Genomic DNA, 26687 nt, shown 5'->3' with positions numbered 1-26687 from the left:
TTTGCCACTGGACCAGTGGAGCGGTCCTTTTGCAGCTGAAGAAAATGTGAAGGAAACGTCAGCCTTCTCCTGGTCAGGATTGCGCTTTGACTTCCCCAAAGCTAAGTGTCTTTGCTGCTCGTCTTCTGTGTCTTGCTTTCGAGACGATGTCCTTTCCTGCGGTCCATTTCGCCCCGTTTTCGTCTGTTGTTGAGAAACCAATCGACCGGGACTACCCGAGCAGTGGGCCTTTTGTTTCCTTTTTACAGTCTGAGTTTAGCGCTAAGCAAGGAGTTTTTGAGGGGAATTAGCTCAAACGGTAGAGCGCTCGCTTTGCATGTGAGATGTAGTGGGATCGATGCCCACATTCTCCACTGGCTTTTATGTAATAGATCGGACAAGTTTCGTCCCCTGTTGCCCTGTACAATTGGGTTGAGGCCAAAAGTCTGGAGTTGATGATCACGGCAGTCCAAGAAGGACAACGCTCCTCTGGATGGCCTCCGTTGACTTCTGCTTCTCTTGTCGTCGCATTGGAGCGACAAGCGGGGAGCCTCTTCCCGCTGTTGCCGTAGTACGATGATGTAACGCAACGGGCGATTTTGAGTAGTATGGTTTTTGCTCTAGTTGTGGGGGCATAGCTCAGTGGCAGAGCATTTGACTGCAGATCAAGAGGTCTCCAGTTCAAATCTGGATGCCCCCTGTCCTCTTTTCCTAAGTTTGAGTTCAATGCTAGCCAAAAGTGACGAAGGCTCAGCCCATGTGTCTCCCTTCATGCAATGTTCTTTCTCGCCCTTGACTAAGCACAGCTGATTAAAGGGACTCTGGGTTTTCGGGTCAATATTTCTCGTCTTTTTCGCTCCGAATTCTGTCTGACTGGGCGTTGACGGTACAGGGAAGAATTGGAAAAAGGGGAATTAGCTCAAATGGTAGAGCGCTCGCTTAGCATGCGAGAGGTAGCGGGATCGATGCCCGCATTCTCCAGCTGACCTCGAGTTGTTTGCAAGGAGAGTGCCGTTCAACCTTGCCAAGTAAATGTTTTGTTGAACCCCAGCAAGAGTGAGTGTCGTAAAACTTTTGGTCGTTCCATGAAGTAGCCTGGCAAGCAGTGCCTTTTATGGCCAACGACCCAAATCCTCCTAACCATCGCTTTGTGACGTAATGCAAGAATCCTGCCTATCTTGCGACGAGGATGGGATTCGAACCCACGCGTGCAGAGCACAATGGATTAGCAGTCCATCGCCTTAACCACTCGGCCACCTCATCTACATGGAGATGTTCCCTTAGAAAAACCGTCCAGACCGGCCACACGCAACTCTTTGAACCTCCAAGACTTAGTCACATTGTCCTTACAGGCCACAGCCATTTAAAGGGGATGAAATGGTCATCGGTTCTATGTGACACTCACATAGGGCATCAAAGGTTTTGTCCATTAGATGCCAACCAGCTGGATTGTGTATTTGCCACTGGACCAGTGGAGCGGTCCTTTTGCCGCTGAAGAAAATGTGAAGGAAACATCAGCCTTCTCCTGGTCAGGATTGCGCTTTGACTTTCCCAAAGCTAAGTGTCTTTGCTGCTCGTCTTCTGTGTCTTGCTTTCGAGACGATGTCCTTTCCTGCGGTCCATTTCGCCCCGTTTTCGTCTGTTGTTGAGAAACCAATCGACCGGGACTACCCGAGCAGTGGGCCTTTTGTTTCCTTTTTACAGTCTGAGTTTAGCGCTAAGCACGGAGTTTTTGAGGGGAATTAGCTCAAACGGTAGAGCGCTCGCTTTGCATGTGAGAGGTAGTGGGATCGATGCCCACATTCTCCACTGGCTTTTATGTAATAGATCGGACAATTTTCGTCCCCTGTTGCCCTGTACAATTGGGTTGAGGCCAAAAGTCTGGAGTTGATGATCACGGCAGTCCAAGAAGGACAACGCTCCTCTGGATGGCCTCCGTTGACTTCTGCTTCTCTTGTCGTCGCATTGGAGCGACAAGCGGGGAGCCTCTTCCCGCTGTTGCCGTAGTACGATGACGATGCGCAACGGGCGATTTTGAGTAGTATGGTTTTTGCTCTAGTTGTGGGGGCATAGCTCAGTGGCAGAGCATTTGACTGCAGATCAAGAGGTCTCCAGTTCAAATCTGGATGCCCCCTGTCCTCTTTTCCTAAGTTTGAGTTCAATGCTAGCCAAAAGTGACGAAGGCTCAGCCCATGTGTCTCCCTTCATGCAATGTTCTTTCTCGCCCTTGACTAAGCACAGCGTAATTAAAGGGACTCTGGGTTTTCGGGTCAATATTTATCGTCCTTTTCGCTCCGAATTCTGTCTGACTGGGCGTTGACGGTACAGGGAAGAATTGGAAAAAGGGGAATTAGCTCAAATGGTAGAGCGCTCGCTTAGCATGCGAGAGGTAGCGGGATCGATGCCCGCATTCTCCAGCTGACCTCGAGTTGTTTGCAAGGAGAGTGCCGTTCAACCTGCTAAGTAAATGTTTTGTTGAACCCCAGCAAGAGTGAGTGTCGTAAAACTTTTGGTCGTACCATGAAGTAGCCTGGCAAGCAGTGCCTTTTATGGCCAACGACCCAAATCCTCCTCAACGTCACTTTGTGACGTAATGCAAGAATCCTTTCTATCTTGCGACGAGGATGGGATTCGAACCCACGCGTGCAGAGCACAATGGATTAGCAGTCCATCGCCTTAACCACTCGGCCACCTCATCTACATGGAGATGTTCCCTTAGAAAAACCGGCCAGACCGGCCACACGCAACTCTTTGAACCTCCAAGACTTAGTCACATTGTCCTTACAGGCCACAGCCGTTTACAGGGGATGAAATGGTCATCGGTTCTATGTGACACTCACATAGGGCATCATCAGAGGTTTTGTCCATTAGATGCCAACCAGCTGGATTGTGTATTTGCCACTGGACCAGTGGAGCGGTCCTTTTGCAGCTGAAGAAAATGTGAAGGAAACGTCAGCCTTCTCCTGGTCAGGATTGCGCTTTGACTTCCCCAAAGCTAAGTGTCTTTGCTGCTCGTCTTCTGTGTCTTGCTTTCGAGACGATGTCCTTTCCTGCGGTCCATTTCGCCCCGTTTTCGTCTGTTGTTGAGAAACCAATCGACCGGGACTACCCGAGCAGTGGGCCTTTTGTTTCCTTTTTACAGTCTGAGTTTAGCGCTAAGCAAGGAGTTTTTGAGGGGAATTAGCTCAAACGGTAGAGCGCTCGCTTTGCATGTGAGATGTAGTGGGATCGATGCCCACATTCTCCACTGGCTTTTATGTAATAGATCGGACAAGTTTCGTCCCCTGTTGCCCTGTACAATTGGGTTGAGGCCAAAAGTCTGGAGTTGATGATCACGGCAGTCCAAGAAGGACAACGCTCCTCTGGATGGCCTCCGTTGACTTCTGCTTCTCTTGTCGTCGCATTGGAGCGACAAGCGGGGAGCCTCTTCCCGCTGTTGCCGTAGTACGATGACGATGCGCAACGGGCGATTTTGAGTAGTATGGTTTTTGCTCTAGTTGTGGGGGCATAGCTCAGTGGCAGAGCATTTGACTGCAGATCAAGAGGTCTCCAGTTCAAATCTGGATGCCCCCTGTCCTCTTTTCCTAAGTTTGAGTTCAATGCTAGCCAAAAGTGACGAAGGCTCAGCCCATGTGTCTCCCTTCATGCAATGTTCTTTCTCGCCCTTGACTAAGCACAGCGTAATTAAAGGGACTCTGGGTTTTCGGGTCAATATTTATCGTCCTTTTCGCTCCGAATTCTGTCTGACTGGGCGTTGACGGTACAGGGAACATTTGGAAAAAGGGGAATTAGCTCAAATGGTAGAGCGCTCGCTGAGCATGCGAGAGGTAGCGGGATCGATGCCCGCATTCTCCAGCTGACCTCGAGTTGTTTGCAAGGAGAGTGCCGTTCAACCTTGCCAAGTAAATGTTTTGTTGAACCCCAGCAAGAGTGAGTGTCGTAAAACTTTTGGTCGTACCATGAAGTAGCCTGGCAAGCAGTGCCTTTTATGGCCAACGACCCAAATCCTCCTCAACATCGCTTTGTGACGTAATGCAAGAATCCTGCCTATCTTGCAACGAGGATGGGATTCGAACCCACGCGTGCAGAGCACAATGGATTAGCAGTCCATCGCCTTAACCATTCGGCCACCTCATCTACATGGAGATGTTCCCTTAGAAAAACCGGCCAGACCGGCCACACGCAACTCTTTGAACCTCCAAGACTTAGTCACATTGTCCTTACAGGCCACAGCCGTTTACAGGGGATGAAATGGTCATCAGTTCTATGTGACACTCACATAGGGCATCATCAGAGGTTTTGTCCATTAGATGCCAACCAGCTGGATTGTGTATTTGCCACTGGACCCGTGGAGCGGTCCTTTTGCCGCTGAAGAAAATGTGAAGGAAACATCAGCCTTCTCCTGGTCAGGATTGCGCTTTGACTTCCCCAAAGCTAAGTGTCTTTGCTGCTCGTCTTCTGTGTCTTGTTTTCGAGACGATGTCCTTTCCGGCGGTCCATTTCGCCCCGTTTTCGTCTGTTGTTGAGAAACCAATCGACCGGGACTACCCGAGCAGTGGGCCTTTTGTTTCCTTTTTACAGTCTGAGTTTAGCGCTAAGCACAGAGTTTTTGAGGGGAATTAGCTCAAACGGTAGAGCGCTCGCTTTGCATGTGAGAGGTAGTGGGATCGATGCCCACATTCTCCACTGGCTTTTATGTAATAGATCGGACAAGTTTCGTCCCCTGTTGCCCTGTACAATTGGGTTGAGGCCAAAAGTCTGGAGTTGATGATCACGGCAGTCCAAGAAGGACAACGCTCCTCTGGATGGCCTCCGTTGACTTCTGCTTCTCTTGTCGTCGCATTGGAGCGACAAGCGGGGAGCCTCTTCCCGCTGTTGCCGTAGTACGATGATGTAACGCAACGGGCGATTTTGAGTAGTATGGTTTTTGCTCTAGTTGTGGGGGCATAGCTCAGTGGCAGAGCATTTGACTGCAGATCAAGAGGTCTCCAGTTCAAATCTGGATGCCCCCTGTCCTCTTTTCCTAAGTTTGAGTTCAATGCTAGCCAAAAGTGACGAAGGCTCAGCCCATGTGTCTCCCTTCATGCAATGTTCTTTCTCGCCCTTGACTAAGCACAGCTGATTAAAGGGACTCTGGGTTTTCGGGTCAATATTTCTCGTCTTTTTCGCTCCGAATTCTGTCTGACTGGGCGTTGACGGTACAGGGAAGAATTGGAAAAAGGGGAATTAGCTCAAATGGTAGAGCGCTCGCTTAGCATGCGAGAGGTAGCGGGATCGATGCCCGCATTCTCCAGCTGACCTCGAGTTGTTTGCAAGGAGAGTGCCGTTCAACCTTGCCAAGTAAATGTTTTGTTGAACCCCAGCAAGAGTGAGTGTCGTAAAACTTTTGGTCGTTCCATGAAGTAGCCTGGCAAGCAGTGCCTTTTATGGCCAACGACCCAAATCCTCCTAACCATCGCTTTGTGACGTAATGCAAGAATCCTGCCTATCTTGCGACGAGGATGGGATTCGAACCCACGCGTGCAGAGCACAATGGATTAGCAGTCCATCGCCTTAACCACTCGGCCACCTCATCTACATGGAGATGTTCCCTTAGAAAAACCGTCCAGACCGGCCACACGCAACTCTTTGAACCTCCAAGACTTAGTCACATTGTCCTTACAGGCCACAGCCATTTAAAGGGGATGAAATGGTCATCGGTTCTATGTGACACTCACATAGGGCATCAAAGGTTTTGTCCATTAGATGCCAACCAGCTGGATTGTGTATTTGCCACTGGACCAGTGGAGCGGTCCTTTTGCCGCTGAAGAAAATGTGAAGGAAACATCAGCCTTCTCCTGGTCAGGATTGCGCTTTGACTTTCCCAAAGCTAAGTGTCTTTGCTGCTCGTCTTCTGTGTCTTGCTTTCGAGACGATGTCCTTTCCTGCGGTCCATTTCGCCCCGTTTTCGTCTGTTGTTGAGAAACCAATCGACCGGGACTACCCGAGCAGTGGGCCTTTTGTTTCCTTTTTACAGTCTGAGTTTAGCGCTAAGCACGGAGTTTTTGAGGGGAATTAGCTCAAACGGTAGAGCGCTCGCTTTGCATGTGAGAGGTAGTGGGATCGATGCCCACATTCTCCACTGGCTTTTATGTAATAGATCGGACAATTTTCGTCCCCTGTTGCCCTGTACAATTGGGTTGAGGCCAAAAGTCTGGAGTTGATGATCACGGCAGTCCAAGAAGGACAACGCTCCTCTGGATGGCCTCCGTTGACTTCTGCTTCTCTTGTCGTCGCATTGGAGCGACAAGCGGGGAGCCTCTTCCCGCTGTTGCCGTAGTACGATGACGATGCGCAACGGGCGATTTTGAGTAGTATGGTTTTTGCTCTAGTTGTGGGGGCATAGCTCAGTGGCAGAGCATTTGACTGCAGATCAAGAGGTCTCCAGTTCAAATCTGGATGCCCCCTGTCCTCTTTTCCTAAGTTTGAGTTCAATGCTAGCCAAAAGTGACGAAGGCTCAGCCCATGTGTCTCCCTTCATGCAATGTTCTTTCTCGCCCTTGACTAAGCACAGCGTAATTAAAGGGACTCTGGGTTTTCGGGTCAATATTTATCGTCCTTTTCGCTCCGAATTCTGTCTGACTGGGCGTTGACGGTACAGGGAAGAATTGGAAAAAGGGGAATTAGCTCAAATGGTAGAGCGCTCGCTTAGCATGCGAGAGGTAGCGGGATCGATGCCCGCATTCTCCAGCTGACCTCGAGTTGTTTGCAAGGAGAGTGCCGTTCAACCTGCTAAGTAAATGTTTTGTTGAACCCCAGCAAGAGTGAGTGTCGTAAAACTTTTGGTCGTACCATGAAGTAGCCTGGCAAGCAGTGCCTTTTATGGCCAACGACCCAAATCCTCCTCAACGTCACTTTGTGACGTAATGCAAGAATCCTGCCTATCTTGCGACGAGGATGGGATTCGAACCCACGCGTGCAGAGCACAATGGATTAGCAGTCCATCGCCTTAACCATTCGGCCACCTCATCTACATGGAGATGTTCCCTTAGAAAAACCGGCCAGACCGGCCACACGCAACTCTTTGAACCTCCAAGACTTAGTCACATTGTCCTTACAGGCCACAGCCGTTTACAGGGGATGAAATGGTCATCAGTTCTATGTGACACTCACATAGGGCATCATCAGAGGTTTTGTCCATTAGATGCCAACCAGCTGGATTGTGTATTTGCCAATGGACCCGTGGAGCGGTCCTTTTGCCGCTGAAGAAAATGTGAAGGAAACATCAGCCTTCTCCTGGTCAGGATTGCGCTTTGACTTCCCCAAAGCTAAGTGTCTTTGCTGCTCGTCTTCTGTGTCTTGTTTTCGAGACGATGTCCTTTCCGGCGGTCCATTTCGCCCCGTTTTCGTCTGTTGTTGAGAAACCAATCGACCGGGACTACCCGAGCAGTGGGCCTTTTGTTTCCTTTTTACAGTCTGAGTTTAGCGCTAAGCACAGAGTTTTTGAGGGGAATTAGCTCAAACGGTAGAGCGCTCGCTTTGCATGTGAGAGGTAGTGGGATCGATGCCCACATTCTCCACTGGCTTTTATGTAATAGATCGGACAAGTTTCGTCCCCTGTTGCCCTGTACAATTGGGTTGAGGCCAAAAGTCTGGAGTTGATGATCACGGCAGTCCAAGAAGGACAACGCTCCTCTGGATGGCCTCCGTTGACTTCTGCTTCTCTTGTCGTCGCATTGGAGCGACAAGCGGGGAGCCTCTTCCCGCTGTTGCCGTAGTACGATGATGTAACGCAAAGGGCGATTTTGAGTAGTATGGTTTTTGCTCTAGTTGTGGGGGCATAGCTCAGTGGCAGAGCATTTGACTGCAGATCAAGAGGTCTCCAGTTCAAATCTGGATGCCCCCTGTCCTCTTTTCCTAAGTTTGAGTTCAATGCTAGCCAAAAGTGACGAAGGCTCAGCCCATGTGTCTCCCTTCATGCAATGTTCTTTCTCGCCCTTGACTAAGCACAGCTGATTAAAGGGACTCTGGGTTTTCGGGTCAATATTTCTCGTCTTTTTCGCTCCGAATTCTGTCTGACTGGGCGTTGACGGTACAGGGAAGAATTGGAAAAAGGGGAATTAGCTCAAATGGTAGAGCGCTCGCTTAGCATGCGAGAGGTAGCGGGATCGATGCCCGCATTCTCCAGCTGACCTCGAGTTGTTTGCAAGGAGAGTGCCGTTCAACCTTGCCAAGTAAATGTTTTGTTGAACCCCAGCAAGAGTGAGTGTCGTAAAACTTTTGGTCGTTCCATGAAGTAGCCTGGCAAGCAGTGCCTTTTATGGCCAACGACCCAAATCCTCCTAACCATCGCTTTGTGACGTAATGCAAGAATCCTGCCTATCTTGCGACGAGGATGGGATTCGAACCCACGCGTGCAGAGCACAATGGATTAGCAGTCCATCGCCTTAACCACTCGGCCACCTCATCTACATGGAGATGTTCCCTTAGAAAAACCGTCCAGACCGGCCACACGCAACTCTTTGAACCTCCAAGACTTAGTCACATTGTCCTTACAGGCCACAGCCATTTAAAGGGGATGAAATGGTCATCGGTTCTATGTGACACTCACATAGGGCATCAAAGGTTTTGTCCATTAGATGCCAACCAGCTGGATTGTGTATTTGCCACTGGACCAGTGGAGCGGTCCTTTTGCCGCTGAAGAAAATGTGAAGGAAACATCAGCCTTCTCCTGGTCAGGATTGCGCTTTGACTTTCCCAAAGCTAAGTGTCTTTGCTGCTCGTCTTCTGTGTCTTGCTTTCGAGACGATGTCCTTTCCTGCGGTCCATTTCGCCCCGTTTTCGTCTGTTGTTGAGAAACCAATCGACCGGGACTACCCGAGCAGTGGGCCTTTTGTTTCCTTTTTACAGTCTGAGTTTAGCGCTAAGCACGGAGTTTTTGAGGGGAATTAGCTCAAACGGTAGAGCGCTCGCTTTGCATGTGAGAGGTAGTGGGATCGATGCCCACATTCTCCACTGGCTTTTATGTAATAGATCGGACAATTTTCGTCCCCTGTTGCCCTGTACAATTGGGTTGAGGCCAAAAGTCTGGAGTTGATGATCACGGCAGTCCAAGAAGGACAACGCTCCTCTGGATGGCCTCCGTTGACTTCTGCTTCTCTTGTCGTCGCATTGGAGCGACAAGCGGGGAGCCTCTTCCCGCTGTTGCCGTAGTACGATGACGATGCGCAACGGGCGATTTTGAGTAGTATGGTTTTTGCTCTAGTTGTGGGGGCATAGCTCAGTGGCAGAGCATTTGACTGCAGATCAAGAGGTCTCCAGTTCAAATCTGGATGCCCCCTGTCCTCTTTTCCTAAGTTTGAGTTCAATGCTAGCCAAAAGTGACGAAGGCTCAGCCCATGTGTCTCCCTTCATGCAATGTTCTTTCTCGCCCTTGACTAAGCACAGCGTAATTAAAGGGACTCTGGGTTTTCGGGTCAATATTTATCGTCCTTTTCGCTCCGAATTCTGTCTGACTGGGCGTTGACGGTACAGGGAAGAATTGGAAAAAGGGGAATTAGCTCAAATGGTAGAGCGCTCGCTTAGCATGCGAGAGGTAGCGGGATCGATGCCCGCATTCTCCAGCTGACCTCGAGTTGTTTGCAAGGAGAGTGCCGTTCAACCTGCTAAGTAAATGTTTTGTTGAACCCCAGCAAGAGTGAGTGTCGTAAAACTTTTGGTCGTACCATGAAGTAGCCTGGCAAGCAGTGCCTTTTATGGCCAACGACCCAAATCCTCCTCAACGTCACTTTGTGACGTAATGCAAGAATCCTTTCTATCTTGCGACGAGGATGGGATTCGAACCCACGCGTGCAGAGCACAATGGATTAGCAGTCCATCGCCTTAACCACTCGGCCACCTCATCTACATGGAGATGTTCCCTTAGAAAAACCGTCCAGACCGGCCACACGCAACTCTTTGAACCTCCAAGACTTAGTCACATTGTCCTTACAGGCCACAGCCGTTTACAGGGGATGAAATGGTCATCGGTTCTATGTGACACTCACATAGGGCATCATCAGAGGTTTTGTCCATTAGATGCCAACCAGCTGGATTGTGTATTTGCCACTGGACCAGTGGAGCGGTCCTTTTGCAGCTGAAGAAAATGTGAAGGAAACGTCAGCCTTCTCCTGGTCAGGATTGCGCTTTGACTTCCCCAAAGCTAAGTGTCTTTGCTGCTCGTCTTCTGTGTCTTGCTTTCGAGACGATGTCCTTTCCTGCGGTCCATTTCGCCCCGTTTTCGTCTGTTGTTGAGAAACCAATCGACCGGGACTACCCGAGCAGTGGGCCTTTTGTTTCCTTTTTACAGTCTGAGTTTAGCGCTAAGCACGGAGTTTTTGAGGGGAATTAGCTCAAACGGTAGAGCGCTCGCTTTGCATGTGAGAGGTAGTGGGATCGATGCCCACATTCTCCACTGGCTTTTATGTAATAGATCGGACAATTTTCGTCCCCTGTTGCCCTGTACAATTGGGTTGAGGCCAAAAGTCTGGAGTTGATGATCACGGCGGTCCAAGAAGGACAACGCTCCTCTGGATGGCCTCCGTTGACTTCTGCTTCTCTTGTCGTCGCATTGGAGCGACAAGCGGGGAGCCTCTTCCCGCTGTCGCCGTAGTACGATGATGTAACGCAACGGGCGATTTTGAGTAGTATGGTTTTTGCTCTAGTTGTGGGGGCATAGCTCAGTGGCAGAGCATTTGACTGCAGATCAAGAGGTCTCCAGTTCAAATCTGGATGCCCCCTGTCCTCTTTTCCTAAGTTTGAGTTCAATGCTAGCCAAAAGTGACGAAGGCTCAGCCCATGTGTCTCCCTTCATGCAATGTTCTTTCTCGCCCTTGACTAAGCACAGCGTAATTAAAGGGACTCTGGGTTTTCGGGTCAATATTTATCGTCTTTTTCGCTCCGAATTCCTTCTGACTGGGCGTTGACGGTACAGGGAACAATTGGAAAAAGGGGAATTAGCTCAAATGGTAGAGCGCTCGCTTAGCATGCGAGAGGTAGCGGGATCGATGCCCGCATTCTCCAGCTGACCTCGAGTTGTTTGCAAGGAGAGTGCCGTTCAACCTTGCCAAGTAAATGTTTTCTTGACCCAGAGCAAGAGTGAGTGTCGTAAAACTTTTGGTCGTTCCATGAAGTAGCCTAGTAAGCAGTGCCTTTTATGGCCAACGACCCAAATCCTCCTAACCATCGCTTTGTGACGTAATGCAAGAATCCTGCCTATCTTGCGACGAGGATGGGATTCGAACCCACGCGTGCAGAGCACAATGGATTAGCAGTCCATCGCCTTAACCACTCGGCCACCTCATCTACATGGAGGTGTTCCCTTAGAAAAACCGTCCAGACCGGCCACACGCAACTCTTTGAACCTCCAAGACTTAGTCACATTGTCCTTACAGGCCACAGCCATTTAAAGGGGATGAAATGGTCATCGGTTCTATGTGACACTCACATAGGGCATCAAAGGTTTTGTCCATTAGATGCCAACCAGCTGGATTGTGTATTTGCCACTGGACCAGTGGAGCGGTCCTTTTGCCGCTGAAGAAAATGTGAAGGAAACATCAGCCTTCTCCTGGTCAGGATTGCGCTTTGACTTCCCCAAAGCTAAGTGTCTTTGCTGCTCGTCTTCTGTGTCTTGCTTTCGAGACGATGTCCTTTCCTGCGGTCCATTTCGCCCCGTTTTCGTCTGTTGTTGAGAAACCAATCGACCGGGACTACCCGAGCAGTGGGCCTTTTGTTTCCTTTTTACAGTCTGAGTTTAGCGCTAAGCACGGAGTTTTTGAGGGGAATTAGCTCAAACGGTAGAGCGCTCGCTTTGCATGTGAGAGGTAGTGGGATCGATGCCCACATTCTCCACTGGCTTTTATGTAATAGATCGGACAATTTTCGTCCCCTGTTGCCCTGTACAATTGGGTTGAGGCCAAAAGTCTGGAGTTGATGATCACGGCAGTCCAAGAAGGACAACGCTCCTCTGGATGGCCTCCGTTGACTTCTGCTTCTCTTGTCGTCGCATTGGAGCGACAAGCGGGGAGCCTCTTCCCGCTGTTGCCGTAGTACGATGACGATGCGCAACGGGCGATTTTGAGTAGTATGGTTTTTGCTCTAGTTGTGGGGGCATAGCTCAGTGGCAGAGCATTTGACTGCAGATCAAGAGGTCTCCAGTTCAAATCTGGATGCCCCCTGTCCTCTTTTCCTAAGTTTGAGTTCAATGCTAGCCAAAAGTGACGAAGGCTCAGCCCATGTGTCTCTCTTCATGCAATGTTCTTTCTCGCTCTTGACTAAGCACAGCGTAATTAAAGGGACTCTGGGTTTTCGGGTCAATATTTATCGTCCTTTTCGCTCCGAATTCTGTCTGACTGGGCGTTGACGGTACAGGGAAGAATTGGAAAAAGGGGAATTAGCTCAAATGGTAGAGCGCTCGCTTAGCATGCGAGAGGTAGCGGGATCGATGCCCGCATTCTCCAGCTGACCTCGAGTTGTTTGCAAGGAGAGTGCCGTTCAACCTGCTAAGTAAATGTTTTGTTGAACCCCAGCAAGAGTGAGTGTTGTAAAACTTTTGGTCGTACCATGAAGTAGCCTGGCAAGCAGTGCCTTTTATGGCCAACGACCCAAATCCTCCTCAACGTCACTTTGTGACGTAATGCAAGAATCCTTCCTATCTTGCGACGAGGATGGGATTCGAACCCACGCGTGCAGAGCACAATGGATTAGCAGTCCATCGCCTTAACCACTCGGCCACCTCATCTACATGGAGATGTTCCCTTAGAAAAACCGTCCAGACCGGCCACACGCAACTCTTTGAACCTCCAAGACTTAGTCACATTGTCCTTACAGGCCACAGCCGTTTACAGGGGATGAAATGGTCATCGGTTCTATGTGACACTCACATAGGGCATCATCAGAGGTTTTGTCCATTAGATGCCAACCAGCTGGATTGTGTATTTGCCACTGGACCAGTGGAGCGGTCCTTTTGCCGCTGAAGAAAATCTGAAGGAAACGTCAGCCTTCTGCTGGTCAGGATTGCGCTTTGACTTCCCCAAAGCTAAGTGTCTTTGCTGCTCGTCTTCTGTGTCTTGCTTTCGAGACGATGTCCTTTCCTGCGGTCCATTTCGCCCCGTTTTCGTCTGTTGTTGAGAAACCAATCGACCGGGACTACCCGAGCAGTGGGCCTTTTGTTTCCTTTTTACAGTCTGAGTTTAGCGCTAAGCAAGGAGTTTTTGAGGGGAATTAGCTCAAACGGTAGAGCGCTCGCTTTGCATGTGAGAGGTAGTGGGATCGATGCCCACATTCTCCACTGGCTTTTATGTAATAGATCGGACAATTTTCGTCCCCTGTTGCCCTGTACAATTGGGTTGAGGCCAAAAGTCTGGAGTTGATGATCACGGCAGTCCAAGAAGGACAACGCTCATCTGGATGGCCTCCGTTGACTTCTGCTTCTCTTGTCGTCGCATTGGAGCGACAAGCGGGGAGCCTCTTCCCGCTGTTGCCGTAGTACGATGACGATGCGCAACGGGCGATTTTGAGTAGTATGGTTTTTGCTCTAGTTGTGGGGGCATAGCTCAGTGGCAGAGCATTTGACTGCAGATCAAGAGGTCTCCAGTTCAAATCTGGATGCCCCCTGTCCTCTTTTCCTAAGTTTGAGTTCAATGCTAGCCAAAAGTGACGAAGGCTCAGCCCATGTGTCTCCCTTCATGCAATGTTCTTTCTCGCCCTTGACTAAGCACAGCTGATTAAAGGGACTCTGGGTTTTCGGGTCAATATTTATCGTCTTTTTCGCTCCGAATTCTGTCTGACTGGGCGTTGACGGTACAGGGAACAATTGGAAAAAGGGGAATTAGCTCAAATGGTAGAGCGCTCGCTTAGCATGCGAGAGGTAGCGGGATCGATGCCCGCATTCTCCAGCTGACCTCGAGTTGTTTGCAAGGAGAGTGCCGTTCAACCTTGCCAAGTAAATGTTTTGTTGAACCCCAGCAAGAGTGAGTGTCGTAAAACTTTTGGTCGTTCCATGAAGTAGCCTGGCAAGCAGTGCCTTTTATGGCCAACGACCCAAATCCTCCTAACCATCGCTTTGTGACGTAATGCAAGAATCCTGCCTATCTTGCGACGAGGATGGGATTCGAACCCACGCGTGCAGAGCACAATGGATTAGCAGTCCATCGCCTTAACCACTCGGCCACCTCATCTACATGGAGATGTTCCCTTAGAAAAACCGTCCAGACCGGCCACACGCAACTCTTTGAACCTCCAAGACTTAGTCACATTGTCCTTACAGGCCACAGCCATTTAAAGGGGATGAAATGGTCATCGGTTCTATGTGACACTCACATAGGGCATCAAAGGTTTTGTCCATTAGATGCCAACCAGCTGGATTGTGTATTTGCCACTGGACCAGTGGAGCGGTCCTTTTGCCGCTGAAGAAAATGTGAAGGAAACATCAGCCTTCTCCTGGTCAGGATTGCGCTTTGACTTCCCCAAAGCTAAGTGTCTTTGCTGCTCGTCTTCTGTGTCTTGCTTTCGAGACGATGTCCTTTCCTGCGGTCCATTTCGCCCCGTTTTCGTCTGTTGTTGAGAAACCAATCGACCGGGACTACCCGAGCAGTGGGCCTTTTGTTTCCTTTTTACAGTCTGAGTTTAGCGCTAAGCACGGAGTTTTTGAGGGGAATTAGCTCAAACGGTAGAGCGCTCGCTTTGCATGTGAGAGGTAGTGGGATCGATGCCCACATTCTCCACTGGCTTTTATGTAATAGATCGGACAATTTTCGTCCCCTGTTGCCCTGTACAATTGGGTTGAGGCCAAAAGTCTGGAGTTGATGATCACGGCAGTCCAAGAAGGACAACGCTCCTCTGGATGGCCTCCGTTGACTTCTGCTTCTCTTGTCGTCGCATTGGAGCGACAAGCGGGGAGCCTCTTCCCGCTGTTGCCGTAGTACGATGACGATGCGCAACGGGCGATTTTGAGTAGTATGGTTTTTGCTCTAGTTGTGGGGGCATAGCTCAGTGGCAGAGCATTTGACTGCAGATCAAGAGGTCTCCAGTTCAAATCTGGATGCCCCCTGTCCTCTTTTCCTAAGTTTGAGTTCAATGCTAGCCAAAAGTGACGAAGGCTCAGCCCATGTGTCTCCCTTCATGCAATGTTCTTTCTCGCCCTTGACTAAGCACAGCGTAATTAAAGGGACTCTGGGTTTTCGGGTCAATATTTATCGTCCTTTTCGCTCCGAATTCTGTCTGACTGGGCGTTGACGGTACAGGGAAGAATTGGAAAAAGGGGAATTAGCTCAAATGGTAGAGCGCTCGCTTAGCATGCGAGAGGTAGCGGGATCGATGCCCGCATTCTCCAGCTGACCTCGAGTTGTTTGCAAGGAGAGTGCCGTTCAACCTTGCCAAGTAAATGTTTTCTTGACCCAGAGCAAGAGTGAGTGTCGTAAAACTTTTGGTCGTACCATGAAGTAGCCTGGCAAGCAGTGCCTTTTATGGCCAACGACCCAAATCCTCCTCAACATCACTTTGTGACGTAATGCAAGAATCCTGCCTATCTTGCGACGAGGATGGGATTCAAACCCACGCGTGCAGAGCACAATGGATTAGCAGTCCATCGCCTTAACCACTCGGCCACCTCATCTACATGGAGATGTTCCCTTAGAAAAACCGGCCAGACCGGCCACACGCAACTCTTTGAACCTCCAAGACTTAGTCACATTGTCCTTACAGGCCACAGCCGTTTACAGGGGATGAAATGGTCATCGGTTCTATGTGACACTCACATAGGGCATCATCAGAGGTTTTGTCCATTAGATGCCAACCAGCTGGATTGTGTATTTGCCACTGGACCAGTGGAGCGGTCCTTTTGCAGCTGAAGAAAATGTGAAGGAAACGTCAGCCTTCTCCTGGTCAGGATTGCGCTTTGACTTCCCCAAAGCTAAGTGTCTTTGCTGCTCGTCTTCTGTGTCTTGCTTTCGAGACGATGTCCTTTCCGGCGGTCCATTTCGTCCCGTTTTCGTCTGTTGTTGAGAAACCAATCGACCAGGACTACCCGAGCAGTGGGCCTTTTGTTTCCTTTTTACAGTCTGAGTTTAGCGCTAAGCAAGGAGTTTTTGAGGGGAATTAGCTCAAACGGTAGAGCGCTCGCTTTGCATGTGAGAGGTAGTGGGATCGATGCCCACATTCTCCACTGGCTTTTATGTAATAGATCGGACAATTTTCGTCCCCTGTTGCCCTGTACAATTGGGTTGAGGCCAAAAGTCTGGAGTTGATGATTACGGCAGTCCAAGAAGGACAATGCTCCTCTGGATGGCCTCCGTTGACTTCTGCTTCTCTTGTCGTCGCATTGGAGCGACAAGCGGGGAGCCTCTTCCCGCTGTTGCCCTAGTACGATGATGTTGCGCAACGGGCGATTTTGAGTAGTATGGTTTTTGCTCTAGTTGTGGGGGCATAGCTCAGTGGCAGAGCATTTGACTTCAGATCAAGAGGTCTCCAGTTCAAATCTGGATGCCCCCTGTCCTCTTTTCCTAAGTTTGAGTTCAATGCTAGCCAAAAGTGACGAAGGCTCAGCCCATGTGTCTCCCTTCATGCAATGTTCTTTCTCGCCCTTGAGTAAGCACAGCGTAATTAAAGGGACTCTGGGTTTTCGGGTCAATATTTATCGTCCTTTTCGCTCCGAATTCTGTCTGACTGGGCGTTGACGGTACAGGGAAGAATTGGAAAAAGGGGAATTAGCTCAAATGGTAGAGCGCTCGCTTAGCATGCGAGAGGTAGCGGGATCGATGCCCGCATTCTCCAGCTGACCTCGAGTTGTTTGCAAGGAGAGTGCTGTTCAACCTTGCCAAGTAAATGTTTTGTTGAACCCCAGCAAGAGTGAGTGTCGTAAAACTTTTGGTCGTACCATGAAGTAGCCTGGCAAGCAGTGCCTTTTATGGCCAACGACCCAAATCCTCCTCAACATCACTTTGTGACGTAATGCAAGAATCCTGCCTATCTTGCGACGAGGATGGGATTCGAACCCACGCGTGCAGAGCACAATGGATTAGCAGTCCATCGCCTTAACCACTCGGCCACCTCATCTACATGGAGATGTTCCCTTAGAAAAACCGGCCAGGCCGGCCACACGCAACTCTTTGAACCTCCAAGACTTAGTCACATTGTCCTTACAGGCCACAGCCATTTAAAGGGGATGAAATGGTCATCGGTTCTATGTGACACTCACATAGGGCATCAAAGGTTTTGTCCATTAGATGCCAACCAGCTGGATTGTGTATTTGCCACTGGACCAGTGGAGCGGTCCTTTTGCCGCTGAAGAAAATGTGAAGGAAACATCAGCCTTCTCCTGGTCAGGATTGCGCTTTGACTTCCCCAAAGCTAAGTGTCTTTGCTGCTCGTCTTCTGTGTCTTGCTTTCGAGACGATGTCCTTTCCTGCGGTCCATTTCGCCCCGTTTTCGTCTGTTGTTGAGAAACCAATCGACCGGGACTACCCGAGCAGTGGGCCTTTTGTTTCCTTTTTACAGTCTGAGTTTAGCGCTAAGCAAGGAGTTTTTGAGGGGAATTAGCTCAAACGGTAGAGCGCTCGCTTTGCATGTGAGAGGTAGTGGGATCGATGCCCACATTCTCCACTGGCTTTTATGTAATAGATCGGACAAGTTTCGTCCCCTGTTGCCCTGTACAATTGGGTTGAGGCCAAAAGTCTGGAGTTGATGATCACGGCGGTCCAAGAAGGACAACGCTCCTCTGGATGGCCTCCGTTGACTTCTGCTTCTCTTGTCGTCGCATTGGAGCGACAAGCGGGGAGCCTCTTCCCGCTGTTGCCGTAGTACGATGACGATGCGCAACGGGCGATTTTGAGTAGTATGGTTTTTGCTCTAGTTGTGGGGGCATAGCTCAGTGGCAGAGCATTTGACTGCAGATCAAGAGGTCTCCAGTTCAAATCTGGATGCCCCCTGTCCTCTTTTCCTAAGTTTGAGTTCAATGCTAGCCAAAAGTGACGAAGGCTCAGCCCATGTGTCTCCCTTCAGCGTAATTAAAGGGACTCTGGGTTTTCGGGTCAATATTTATCGTCTTTTTTGCTCCGAATTCTGTCTGACTGGGCGTTGACGGTACAGGGAAGAATTGGAAAAAGGGGAATTAGCTCAAATGGTAGAGCGCTCGCTTAGCATGCGAGAGGAAGCGGGATCGATGCCCGCATTCTCCAGCTGACCTCGAGTTGTTTGCAAGGAGAGTGCCGTTCAACCTTGCCAAGTAAATGTTTTGTTGAACCCAAGCAAGACTGAATGTCGCAAAACTTCCCTAAGCCTATCAATTGGGTCTACCTTGGGAGTGGACCTTTTTTTTTTTTTGAAAGTTTTTTCTTGCGCTACAAGTCAAGGGAGTTTTCTTGTCAACATTTATTGCCTTTTTCACCTCAAAGTCTTTCTCGTGTTCCTTTTTGGTACACAGAAAGTGCTTCAAAAAGGGGAATTAGCTCAAATGGTAGAGCGCTCGCTTCGCATGCGAGAGGTAGCGGGATCGACACCCGCATTCTCCAGCAACCCCCCTGAATGTTTCCTATCCCCTAAGTAAGGATTAATCTTGGAAAGCTTTTGCTCATGCCATGAAGAAGCCTTGTAAGCAGTCGCCTTCATGGCCAATGATCCAAATCCTTCACTCCGTGGTTAAGGTGTTGGATTTCTAAAAGGGTTTCACACTCACCATCTACACACTTGAAGCCTCAGCACATCGTCTTTACTGGTCACACCCATTTGCTGGGGAAGAAACTGTCATCAAGTCTATCTGACACTCACATCAGGCTTTTTCTCCATTAGAAGCAAACGAGCTTGTGTATGTGCTCTAGGACCATTGGAGTTATCCTTTTGGAGCTGAAGAAAATCTGAAGGAAACATTAGTCCTATCCGGGTTAGGATTGTAAGTGAGTGCACTAGCTTTACGGAAAGAAGAAGGGTGTTTGAGAGAAATGTTTCTCCTTAATAAGCTTGGACAGGAGGTTTCCTGGAATACTTATGGTTTTTCCAAACATTTCTCTTTTTTGCTGGTAACCCAAGATTCACAGATTTTGCCACTATTACAAGTAAAACAGAGATACCAGATTGTTGGCATATAAAATTCATGTTCAGCTGGAGAACGTGAAGCGACAACTGAGATGAACAAGAAGGCAAGGGGCACCCAGATTGGAATTGGTGACCTCTCGAGACCAGCAAAGCTTAAATACCCTGGATTGAACTATATCCATTCAAGAGCAAGAAAGTACTTTCAAGATTGTGTGATTATCCCCCGTAGTAAAGCACAAACTGAGAAGATGAAAACAGGGGGCATCCAGATTTGAACCAGACCTTTTGATCGCAAGTGAAATGTTTTATCACTGCACTTTGCCCAAAGACTGCCAAATGCCTCTACTCTTGTAGACAAGATCAGGAGTAGTAAAGGCGATGGACTGGTAATCTGTTTTGCTCTGCACGTGTGGGTTCGAATCTCATCCTTTTTGAATTGGGGACAAGATTGTTGTTCTATGTCTTGAGTGTACAAGCTTCACGGAAAGAAGTGGAGTGTTTGAAACAAATGTGTGTCCTTAATATGAGTGCCTGACAGGAGGTTTCCTGGAATGCGTATATCCCTTCTAAATGTTCCTCTTGTTTGCAGGTAACCCAAGATTTACAGATTTTGCTACAATTATTGGCAAAACAGGAATGCCAGATTGTTAGCAAGCAACTCACAGTCAGTTAGAGAGCGGGGGAGCCAATACCATTACCTCTCCCGTGCTAAGCGAGCACTATACCATTTGAGCTCATTTCCCTTTTTGAAGATGTCTTTGTATACAGAGAGGATAATTCAATGCTTGAATAGAAGACAAGCAAAAGCGAGTGATGACAATCAAGAGGAGTGTTGTCCATTCTGGTCATGTTGTGATCAGACATTTCACGATTCGGGCACCCACATAAAGGGAAACTTTCCTTGATGAACAATCCAAAGGGGCTTGGACAATCTGGGCATCGATCCCACTTCCTCCTTCTTGTGATTAGCATTTGTGGAGGCTACGGTCCAGTTGGCCTACTGGAACAAGCCCCACAGCACCAAAGCATGTGGAAGGTTTTTTTATTCAGCCAGGTCTCCATAACACGGGTCACACAGCTGTCCATCCTGCGTGAGACGATTCCCAGATGAACCTCGTCCATTTTGTTTGTGAGTTATCAGCCATTCATGAGGAAGAGACTGAAAATTTTGTGGGTCATCATGTCGCCTAGTACAGACATTCAGCCTGCTTACCCTGCTTTCCCTGCCTGATAGACTTGACCCACTTTTGTTTATGGCGTCTCCTCCATCTCCTAGACCAGGGGGAGGGGAGGGGTGGTGAGAGTCTCACAGTTCCACTGTGCCTCCGGTGGAAAAAAAACAGTTTTGGGGATGCATAAAGTTCATCCCACTCCTCAGTGTCCCATATTTCTGCTCTTCATGTTTTTAGAGCTTTGTGTAGTTGAAATAAAGATAAAAACTTCCGCTGTGAACATGCACACAGCTTTACCGCTATAGTAATGCATCTAAGTGTACTTTTCTCAATGTCCTCACACTGTGTTCTCACAGTATGAACGAGAAGACTTTCTCATATGCCAGATCTTTCTGCATCGATGCTCTTTGTTTGGCCGGTGGCCCGAGGTTCATGTGTGGGGCGACCATGCACCTGCATCAAGACCAAAGCAGAAACCAACAACAGAACTCTGTTGATGAACGTTTTTCTCACACATTATTTGTGTGAAAGAAATGACAATAAAGACATTTGACAGTGAGACCTTTTGGCTGCAAAACACCAATCAGCCATTCCATTTTTTATTTCCAGTCTTAGTAATTTAGTTATCCAAAACTAACTAATTCACAAAATGAAGCTTTAATTCATTTCGTGTTCATTCCAAAGTAGTCAGAACATGCTTTTTTTTTTCCAACAACGGGCTTCTTTTATACGCCCTTTTTTCTTTGTACCATATTGTGTTGCAGCAAATATTGCATAATTATCTTTTAAAAGTTACTCTTTAAACACAAAGTTGCCGGCCCTGAAATAGAGCACTCTCAAAGACAAGCTCATTTTATTGTTCTTTTCAATTCTTTCGTTTTACACATCCCATAAAAAGTTCACTTCAGGGGTTGACATTATATATTACTGGTGAAAATGGGAAGTCCAGATAAGTTATCAGCTACTGCACAGGGTATCACACACAGTGTGCGAAACACACATCCAATCACAGCCACCTGTTGTTGGTTCATGTGCCGCTTCACTGAGACTCACTTGTACTTTATCCTCCTTCCCCTTCGGCGTTGAGAAAAATGATTAATTCCAGTTCTCGCCACCCTAGGCAGATAAAACTGAAGTATTCAACTGAGTGCTGCCTGCTCATCCATGACGGCCTCGCTTACTTTAACCTGTCACCACTGTTTAAGAATCACTGAGCGAGGAGGGGCGGAGCAAAGGGCAGGCAGAGGACAACAAGACACTACATCCAGGGATTGAGTACACAGAGACAGAACGCCTCGAGTAACCCGTGGACGCAATGGAGCTCTACCTCGACCTGCACTCGCAGCCCTGCCGCTCCGTCTTCATGTTTGCCAAAGCGGTGGGGATCCCCTTCGAGTTCAAGCTTGTGGATCTGAGCAAAGGTAATGCTTCGTCGCCGCAGTCTTTCGGGTTTCACGTTCATCTGCTTTATTGCACCCCGAAGTCATGATCTTGGGTTTGCTTTTTTCACATGATATAAACGACATTCACTAGCTTTAAGACCCTTCTTTCTTCTGTTTATTTCATTTTTTTATTTTTTAGAAAAGAATGACATTCCGCTTTTTTAAATCCTGTAACATCAGCGTAAACACGTAAACATTTAACTTTTTTTTTTTTCCTACTCCTTGAATTTCAATTCAACAATCAATAAAAAGAACCCCAAAGCCCTTTCAGAGAAACTGACTCCAGTTTGAGCTTCATTTCACGTTTCACCCAGAAAGCTGAAGGCCTTATCAGAGCGCAAGCAGCAGTTACCCCTCAGGAACCGAGTTCACCAGCAGACAGTGGCCAGGGGTTCAAAGGTCAAAGCATTCAGATAAAACCTCCCTGAGGTGTTGGTTGTAAAACCGAGACAAACGGCTGAAAGATCCCCATTTCTATACACCCCATCCCCGACTCAATGTCACTTGGATTCTGGAGAAATGACATGGAGATTATCCTGCCTTTATGTTTGTCTCAGGGCAGCACTACAGCGAGGAGTTTGGAAGAATCAGCTCTATGAGGAAGGTTCCTGTCATGAAGGACGGGGATTTCATTCTGACTGAGAGGTACAGACAACCTGTTCAACAATAAGTTTATATTTCTGAATGGGAGCTCTTGACATGAGACCCATGGTTCAGGATACACACCCTCAAGCACACACACACACACATGCGGTTCCCCTTGACAAACTTACAATTAATCAGGGTGGTGAAATAGTTGGGCTGAGGCGCTTTGAGGTGATTAAAAGAACCAAAACACTTTAGTGTAAACACTAAAAAGTGTTTAATAAATGCACTACGGTGAGAAATATTTTTGCTGCTGATACAAAGAGGAAATTAGAGACAGGCTGTCGATGCTGCAAGTAAAATATAAAGTTATCATACTTGCTGACTTACTTGTTACTGAATGTTTCCTCGCCTTTATTTGTGCATAACACCAGACACTGTAACACAGTTCAAGTTAGAATCAATATACATATACCTGTATGTGTATATGTCTTTGTATATAATAAAAAATTGAAAGCATTTGTAATGCATATGTAAAAAGAGTCAGGAAGTGTAACCCAACACACACACACACACACACATACACACACACACACACACACACACACACTGGCCTCTGAAAACGATGCCAGACATGTTTCACCAAGTTAATAGGGAAAAAAGAAGAGATAGAGGAACTGATTAGATTAGACAGATGTCAACACCATCATTTTCAAGTCCAACCTTGGTTAAACATCTTAATTTCAGTTACAACTCATTCAAACCAAGCTTGTCGGCTTTTGGCGTCTACTTAAGTGTTTTACAATGCCAGAAACTGACTCAAGTTATAGATGTGACTCACATCTTTAAAATCCCAGTGCAGAAAGTGCAAATCATTGATTCTGATCATTTGCACTGTCTGGAATCATCTCTCAACTCCCATTTGGACTGTTGTGCAAAATACTCAGGGTTTCCCCTTCGGCCACAAACTGTTTTAAAATAACATCCTGTCCCCGCAGCCTCTAACATTGTGCGTTTATGACCGGCTGTTATTTTCTACTGATGAGAACAATCTACGTCCCTCATGTCGTCGCCCGCAGCATTGCCATCCTGCAGTACCTGGCGGAGAAGCATGTCTCCACAGTGGAGGATCACTGGTACCCATCGGACCTGCAGCAGCGTGCCAGAATCAACGAATACATGTCCTGGCAGCACACGGGCCTCCGAGCTCACGGTTCAAAGGTCTTCCTGCTCCTGGTACGAATGTGTGAATCCACGTGACCTACCGGTGCGGTCGGAGTTTATCTAGGGTTTCAGCCACTGCCTATCAGTCTATTTTCATGCAGACTGTGCAAAGAAGCAATGTTGAATATTGTTTTTTTTTCTGAAACGATTCCAAACAACCTCACAGTAAATTCACCGTGCTGATTTACCTTGTAAAAACAAATGAATGTGATGCACCTCCCACAGATGTGGCGTTTTTAGCAATGATAGTAGCTCTTTTCGATTGAAGCAGTTTTAGAAGCTGCTGAAACCTATGTCCGCACAGGTGGTGTTTCCCATCATGATGGGCTCCGAAGTCCCCAAGGAAAAGATGGACGGCGCCATGGAAGACCTGAATCAGTCAGTCGCCCTTCTGGAGGAGAAGTTCCTCCAGGACAAACCGTTCATCGCCGGAGACAAGATTTCTCTGGCTGATGTGGTGGCAATAGCAGAGATCATGCAGGTGATTTGGACCGTCAGACGAAGCTGTCAGTTCAGATTTTATTCACTTCATTTTTCTAAAATTGCCTTTAAAAGTCTAACTTTGTTGCCAAAATTTCTGGTATGACACTGAGCTGACCGGCCCCCCCGATAGCATTGCGATGCTGCCGACTTTGTCAAACATCCTTTATTGTCACAGAGACAAATATGAATATCAAACAAAAGAAAACAAAAAAAAAAAGCAGACAAAACCCCAGCTGCATTCCTCAACTTCAGTGGTTTTCCTGTTTGAAAGAAGTTTGTTAATGCAAATACCCAAATTTAAGGCAGTGATAGTCCAAGCTGGAATTGTAACATGCCAACCACAGAATCTTTATTTCAATGTACTTGTACATTGGTTGATGGTAGGAGTACGCAACTGCTGTAGTCTGGATATAACAGTCTTCATTTCCAGGGACCAGGTTCATATAAGTGCAATGGAGGGAACAAGGCCGAGTCCAGGCTATAGAATGTGCCGATGGTGATATGGACAGCTTGCAAAAAAGAAAGCCTCTCAAACATGTTTTCAGGACTGCCTGTCTAGTTAGCTTGCTAGAACTGGGGGCTGATTTAATATCCAGGCTTTATTTTGCCTGAATGATGAGGAGGGTTCCATGTTTTATATCAGGATACAAAGAAATAGTGAGTAGATTGTTGAAAATCGTATCAAAATACATAATAATGATGATAATAATAATGATAATAATAATAATAATATTATTATCAATACATATATTATTATCATTACTAATATATATATGTTATTTATAATATATTCTATAATATATTATTATATAATATATAATGTATATACTATATGATATAATATAATAATAATATATAATATTTAATATAATATAATAATAATATATGATATATAGTATAATATATCATTATACAATATATTATTATTAATAAATATTATTTATTTATTTATTTATTTATTTATTTATTATGATTGTATGATTATTTTGAAATCTGAACACCAAGTGGCAGTGTGGTGGTGCGGGATTAAGAACTGTTGACTCCCAGCTAGAAGGTCCCAGTTCTGTCTGGGTTCTCCACGTTCCCCTGGTTCCTGCCTGGGTTCCAGGTTCACTGTCGTCCTCCCACAGTCCAAAAATAGTCAGTAGGTTCATTGAAAACTAAATTGTCAGAATTGTCACACACCGTCTCTCCATTCATGAATGACTGAAAAAAGTGAAAAAAGTTCATTACCTTGGAATAAATAAAAATAAGAAGATGTGTGTCTTCGTTTGGCAGCCCGTCGCATGCGGCGTTGACGTGTTTGCGGACCGGCCCAAGCTGTCCACCTGGAAGGACAGGGTGAAGCAGGCGGTGGGTGAGAAGGTGTTTGACGACGCCAACAAGGCCATCATGAGTGTGACCTCCCTGCCGCAGGTGCTGCAGGACGCCGGCGGCCTGGAGCTGCTCAAACCCAAGTTTCTGAAGCTCTTCAAATGAGAGAGTGCCACCCTGCTTTCCAACATGTTCGCTACAATTCTGGACATCAGGGGTTTAGAAACCAGGAAGTCAGAATTGTACCAAATTCAATTTATCTGTGAAGCAAACAAACTCTAAATTGGAACCTCCAATGGAAATTGGGTGGGCAGTCATCTTTTCATCTGGAAAGAGCAGTGAATTTGGCGTTTTTAACTTTGTCCGTCATTTAGCGTCTGTTTCACGCTAAGTTGGAATCTTGAAAATTGAATAAAAATGAGGAATGTAACTGGCGTGCTGTCCTTTTTATTTGTTTGGCTGAAATAACTCACTCTCGTTGCAGCAGGTATTCTTTTACTAATTTTCAGTAAATCAGCTTAGTTTTCTTTCATTTCTTGCTCATTCAGGGATGTTTGGCTCAGTTTTATTATCAATACATTATATTTATTCATTTACTAAAGATTCTCCTCTCTGTGTTTATTTCATTCATGTTTTTAAATTGCCTCATTTTTTTATGCATGACACCACCGTTGGTTAACAAGAAATGACCTGAGGACACGTCTTAAATAGATGAAAAATGAACCGAGAATTATTTTTTCAAGGTACAACTTAAAGCTAGCGACACAACGCAGGCAGGCTGCAATACATTTACGAGACAGCTGGTGCATCAGAATGCTCAAAGGGCCATTGGATTAACTCGATTAGTGCCCATTCATTATTAATGGGGTTTCATTTTGTGGGGGGAAAAAATGTATGTTAATTTTTTTTTTAAATATTTCTTTCTTCCCTAAGATGTATTGGTGTATTTTTTTGTAAAATGCTTTTTTTTTTTTAATTAATAAATTAAAAGATATGGTAGTAACTTTTTGCAAAAAAAAAAATCTTGTGTGGACTAGTTGTTTGTTATTTTCTTTTAACTATGGAGTTGATGTTGTTTTCCCATTTTGCAGAGAATACTCACTGCTCCTCACAGCACTTCGTTTGTCCTGCTGGGAACAAAAAAAGCTTTTCACTCCGGAAGAAGAGGAGGGTGAGAGAAGTCAGTGTCATCACGCAGGAATGAAGCGTGGAAACGCGAGTGGGCCGGGGCTGGGCTGGGCTGGGGTCACGGACAGCTGCAGTCACACCCCCATCTAGCGGCGGCGTGTTTTTTATTTTATTATTTTTTATACAACCGTAATTCCTTGACTCCCATCTGATCTGACATATAGTTATGTATGTATTTATTTACCTTTTTATTTATTTATTCGGGCTTTTCAAAGGTGTTACAGTCCGATTTAGAAAAAAAAACTAGATTCAAATA

The 26687-nt window shown here is 47.1% G+C and overlaps 1 protein-coding gene and 37 non-coding genes across 38 annotated transcripts; 26 read left to right on the top strand and 12 right to left on the bottom strand.

Moving 5' to 3' along the window:
• Positions 1–607: 607 nt before the first annotated feature.
• On the top strand, positions 608–679 carry trnac-gca (transfer RNA cysteine (anticodon GCA)). Its single transcript has one exon. It is a non-coding gene; the product is annotated as a tRNA-Cys (tRNA).
• A 208-nt stretch (positions 680–887) lies between these two features.
• Positions 888–960, top strand: trnaa-agc (transfer RNA alanine (anticodon AGC)). Its single transcript has one exon. It is a non-coding gene; the product is annotated as a tRNA-Ala (tRNA).
• A 200-nt stretch (positions 961–1160) lies between these two features.
• On the bottom strand, positions 1161–1242 carry trnas-gcu (transfer RNA serine (anticodon GCU)). The gene has a single exon. It is a non-coding gene; the product is annotated as a tRNA-Ser (tRNA).
• Positions 1243–2042: 800 nt separating this feature from the next.
• Positions 2043–2114, top strand: trnac-gca (transfer RNA cysteine (anticodon GCA)). The gene has a single exon. It is a non-coding gene; the product is annotated as a tRNA-Cys (tRNA).
• A 209-nt stretch (positions 2115–2323) lies between these two features.
• On the top strand, positions 2324–2396 carry trnaa-agc (transfer RNA alanine (anticodon AGC)). The gene has a single exon. It is a non-coding gene; the product is annotated as a tRNA-Ala (tRNA).
• Positions 2397–2595: 199 nt separating this feature from the next.
• Positions 2596–2677, bottom strand: trnas-gcu (transfer RNA serine (anticodon GCU)). The gene has a single exon. It is a non-coding gene; the product is annotated as a tRNA-Ser (tRNA).
• Positions 2678–3480: 803 nt separating this feature from the next.
• On the top strand, positions 3481–3552 carry trnac-gca (transfer RNA cysteine (anticodon GCA)). Its single transcript has one exon. It is a non-coding gene; the product is annotated as a tRNA-Cys (tRNA).
• A 482-nt stretch (positions 3553–4034) lies between these two features.
• Positions 4035–4116, bottom strand: trnas-gcu (transfer RNA serine (anticodon GCU)). Its single transcript has one exon. It is a non-coding gene; the product is annotated as a tRNA-Ser (tRNA).
• An 803-nt stretch (positions 4117–4919) lies between these two features.
• On the top strand, positions 4920–4991 carry trnac-gca (transfer RNA cysteine (anticodon GCA)). The gene has a single exon. It is a non-coding gene; the product is annotated as a tRNA-Cys (tRNA).
• A 208-nt stretch (positions 4992–5199) lies between these two features.
• Positions 5200–5272, top strand: trnaa-agc (transfer RNA alanine (anticodon AGC)). The gene has a single exon. It is a non-coding gene; the product is annotated as a tRNA-Ala (tRNA).
• Positions 5273–5472: 200 nt separating this feature from the next.
• trnas-gcu (transfer RNA serine (anticodon GCU)) lies at positions 5473–5554 on the bottom strand. Its single transcript has one exon. It is a non-coding gene; the product is annotated as a tRNA-Ser (tRNA).
• An 800-nt stretch (positions 5555–6354) lies between these two features.
• trnac-gca (transfer RNA cysteine (anticodon GCA)) lies at positions 6355–6426 on the top strand. The gene has a single exon. It is a non-coding gene; the product is annotated as a tRNA-Cys (tRNA).
• Positions 6427–6635: 209 nt separating this feature from the next.
• trnaa-agc (transfer RNA alanine (anticodon AGC)) lies at positions 6636–6708 on the top strand. The gene has a single exon. It is a non-coding gene; the product is annotated as a tRNA-Ala (tRNA).
• A 199-nt stretch (positions 6709–6907) lies between these two features.
• trnas-gcu (transfer RNA serine (anticodon GCU)) lies at positions 6908–6989 on the bottom strand. Its single transcript has one exon. It is a non-coding gene; the product is annotated as a tRNA-Ser (tRNA).
• Positions 6990–7792: 803 nt separating this feature from the next.
• On the top strand, positions 7793–7864 carry trnac-gca (transfer RNA cysteine (anticodon GCA)). The gene has a single exon. It is a non-coding gene; the product is annotated as a tRNA-Cys (tRNA).
• Positions 7865–8072: 208 nt separating this feature from the next.
• On the top strand, positions 8073–8145 carry trnaa-agc (transfer RNA alanine (anticodon AGC)). Its single transcript has one exon. It is a non-coding gene; the product is annotated as a tRNA-Ala (tRNA).
• Positions 8146–8345: 200 nt separating this feature from the next.
• trnas-gcu (transfer RNA serine (anticodon GCU)) lies at positions 8346–8427 on the bottom strand. The gene has a single exon. It is a non-coding gene; the product is annotated as a tRNA-Ser (tRNA).
• An 800-nt stretch (positions 8428–9227) lies between these two features.
• Positions 9228–9299, top strand: trnac-gca (transfer RNA cysteine (anticodon GCA)). Its single transcript has one exon. It is a non-coding gene; the product is annotated as a tRNA-Cys (tRNA).
• A 209-nt stretch (positions 9300–9508) lies between these two features.
• On the top strand, positions 9509–9581 carry trnaa-agc (transfer RNA alanine (anticodon AGC)). Its single transcript has one exon. It is a non-coding gene; the product is annotated as a tRNA-Ala (tRNA).
• A 199-nt stretch (positions 9582–9780) lies between these two features.
• trnas-gcu (transfer RNA serine (anticodon GCU)) lies at positions 9781–9862 on the bottom strand. The gene has a single exon. It is a non-coding gene; the product is annotated as a tRNA-Ser (tRNA).
• An 803-nt stretch (positions 9863–10665) lies between these two features.
• Positions 10666–10737, top strand: trnac-gca (transfer RNA cysteine (anticodon GCA)). Its single transcript has one exon. It is a non-coding gene; the product is annotated as a tRNA-Cys (tRNA).
• Positions 10738–10946: 209 nt separating this feature from the next.
• Positions 10947–11019, top strand: trnaa-agc (transfer RNA alanine (anticodon AGC)). Its single transcript has one exon. It is a non-coding gene; the product is annotated as a tRNA-Ala (tRNA).
• A 200-nt stretch (positions 11020–11219) lies between these two features.
• Positions 11220–11301, bottom strand: trnas-gcu (transfer RNA serine (anticodon GCU)). Its single transcript has one exon. It is a non-coding gene; the product is annotated as a tRNA-Ser (tRNA).
• An 800-nt stretch (positions 11302–12101) lies between these two features.
• Positions 12102–12173, top strand: trnac-gca (transfer RNA cysteine (anticodon GCA)). The gene has a single exon. It is a non-coding gene; the product is annotated as a tRNA-Cys (tRNA).
• Positions 12174–12382: 209 nt separating this feature from the next.
• trnaa-agc (transfer RNA alanine (anticodon AGC)) lies at positions 12383–12455 on the top strand. The gene has a single exon. It is a non-coding gene; the product is annotated as a tRNA-Ala (tRNA).
• Positions 12456–12654: 199 nt separating this feature from the next.
• trnas-gcu (transfer RNA serine (anticodon GCU)) lies at positions 12655–12736 on the bottom strand. The gene has a single exon. It is a non-coding gene; the product is annotated as a tRNA-Ser (tRNA).
• Positions 12737–13539: 803 nt separating this feature from the next.
• On the top strand, positions 13540–13611 carry trnac-gca (transfer RNA cysteine (anticodon GCA)). The gene has a single exon. It is a non-coding gene; the product is annotated as a tRNA-Cys (tRNA).
• Positions 13612–13819: 208 nt separating this feature from the next.
• Positions 13820–13892, top strand: trnaa-agc (transfer RNA alanine (anticodon AGC)). Its single transcript has one exon. It is a non-coding gene; the product is annotated as a tRNA-Ala (tRNA).
• A 200-nt stretch (positions 13893–14092) lies between these two features.
• Positions 14093–14174, bottom strand: trnas-gcu (transfer RNA serine (anticodon GCU)). Its single transcript has one exon. It is a non-coding gene; the product is annotated as a tRNA-Ser (tRNA).
• Positions 14175–14974: 800 nt separating this feature from the next.
• trnac-gca (transfer RNA cysteine (anticodon GCA)) lies at positions 14975–15046 on the top strand. The gene has a single exon. It is a non-coding gene; the product is annotated as a tRNA-Cys (tRNA).
• A 209-nt stretch (positions 15047–15255) lies between these two features.
• Positions 15256–15328, top strand: trnaa-agc (transfer RNA alanine (anticodon AGC)). Its single transcript has one exon. It is a non-coding gene; the product is annotated as a tRNA-Ala (tRNA).
• Positions 15329–15528: 200 nt separating this feature from the next.
• On the bottom strand, positions 15529–15610 carry trnas-gcu (transfer RNA serine (anticodon GCU)). Its single transcript has one exon. It is a non-coding gene; the product is annotated as a tRNA-Ser (tRNA).
• A 1084-nt stretch (positions 15611–16694) lies between these two features.
• trnaa-agc (transfer RNA alanine (anticodon AGC)) lies at positions 16695–16767 on the top strand. The gene has a single exon. It is a non-coding gene; the product is annotated as a tRNA-Ala (tRNA).
• Positions 16768–16967: 200 nt separating this feature from the next.
• trnas-gcu (transfer RNA serine (anticodon GCU)) lies at positions 16968–17049 on the bottom strand. Its single transcript has one exon. It is a non-coding gene; the product is annotated as a tRNA-Ser (tRNA).
• An 800-nt stretch (positions 17050–17849) lies between these two features.
• Positions 17850–17921, top strand: trnac-gca (transfer RNA cysteine (anticodon GCA)). Its single transcript has one exon. It is a non-coding gene; the product is annotated as a tRNA-Cys (tRNA).
• Positions 17922–18097: 176 nt separating this feature from the next.
• On the top strand, positions 18098–18170 carry trnaa-agc (transfer RNA alanine (anticodon AGC)). The gene has a single exon. It is a non-coding gene; the product is annotated as a tRNA-Ala (tRNA).
• Positions 18171–18430: 260 nt separating this feature from the next.
• Positions 18431–18503, top strand: trnaa-cgc (transfer RNA alanine (anticodon CGC)). The gene has a single exon. It is a non-coding gene; the product is annotated as a tRNA-Ala (tRNA).
• A 2791-nt stretch (positions 18504–21294) lies between these two features.
• gstt1a (glutathione S-transferase theta 1a) lies at positions 21295–25659 on the top strand. Its single transcript, XM_086169576.1, has 5 exons — positions 21295–21616; positions 22195–22282; positions 23302–23458; positions 23751–23927; positions 25208–25659. The coding sequence occupies exons 1-5, from the start codon at positions 21511–21513 to the stop codon at positions 25406–25408; spliced, it is 729 nt and encodes a 242-aa protein (XP_086025702.1). The 5' UTR covers positions 21295–21510; the 3' UTR covers positions 25409–25659.
• Positions 25660–26687: the final 1028 nt, after the last annotated feature.

Source organism: Fistularia commersonii, chromosome 22 (assembly GCF_037954325.1).
Source record: "Fistularia commersonii isolate RoL2024-O1a breed Wild chromosome 22, RoL_Fcom_v1.0, whole genome shotgun sequence".
NCBI lineage: Eukaryota > Metazoa > Chordata > Actinopteri > Syngnathiformes > Fistulariidae > Fistularia > Fistularia commersonii.
This window is presented reverse-complemented; position numbering and strand designations above follow the sequence as displayed.

Coding starts and splice junctions, on each gene's coding strand:
- gstt1a (XM_086169576.1), top strand. CDS start 21,511: ATGGAGCTCTACCTCGACCTGCACTCGCAGCCCTGCCGCTCCGTCTTC. Junction 22,283..23,301: donor GATTTCATTCTGACTGAGAG/GTACAGACAACC, acceptor CGTCGCCCGCAG/CATTGCCATCCTGCAGTACC. Junction 23,459..23,750: donor CAAAGGTCTTCCTGCTCCTG/GTACGAATGTGT, acceptor ATGTCCGCACAG/GTGGTGTTTCCCATCATGAT.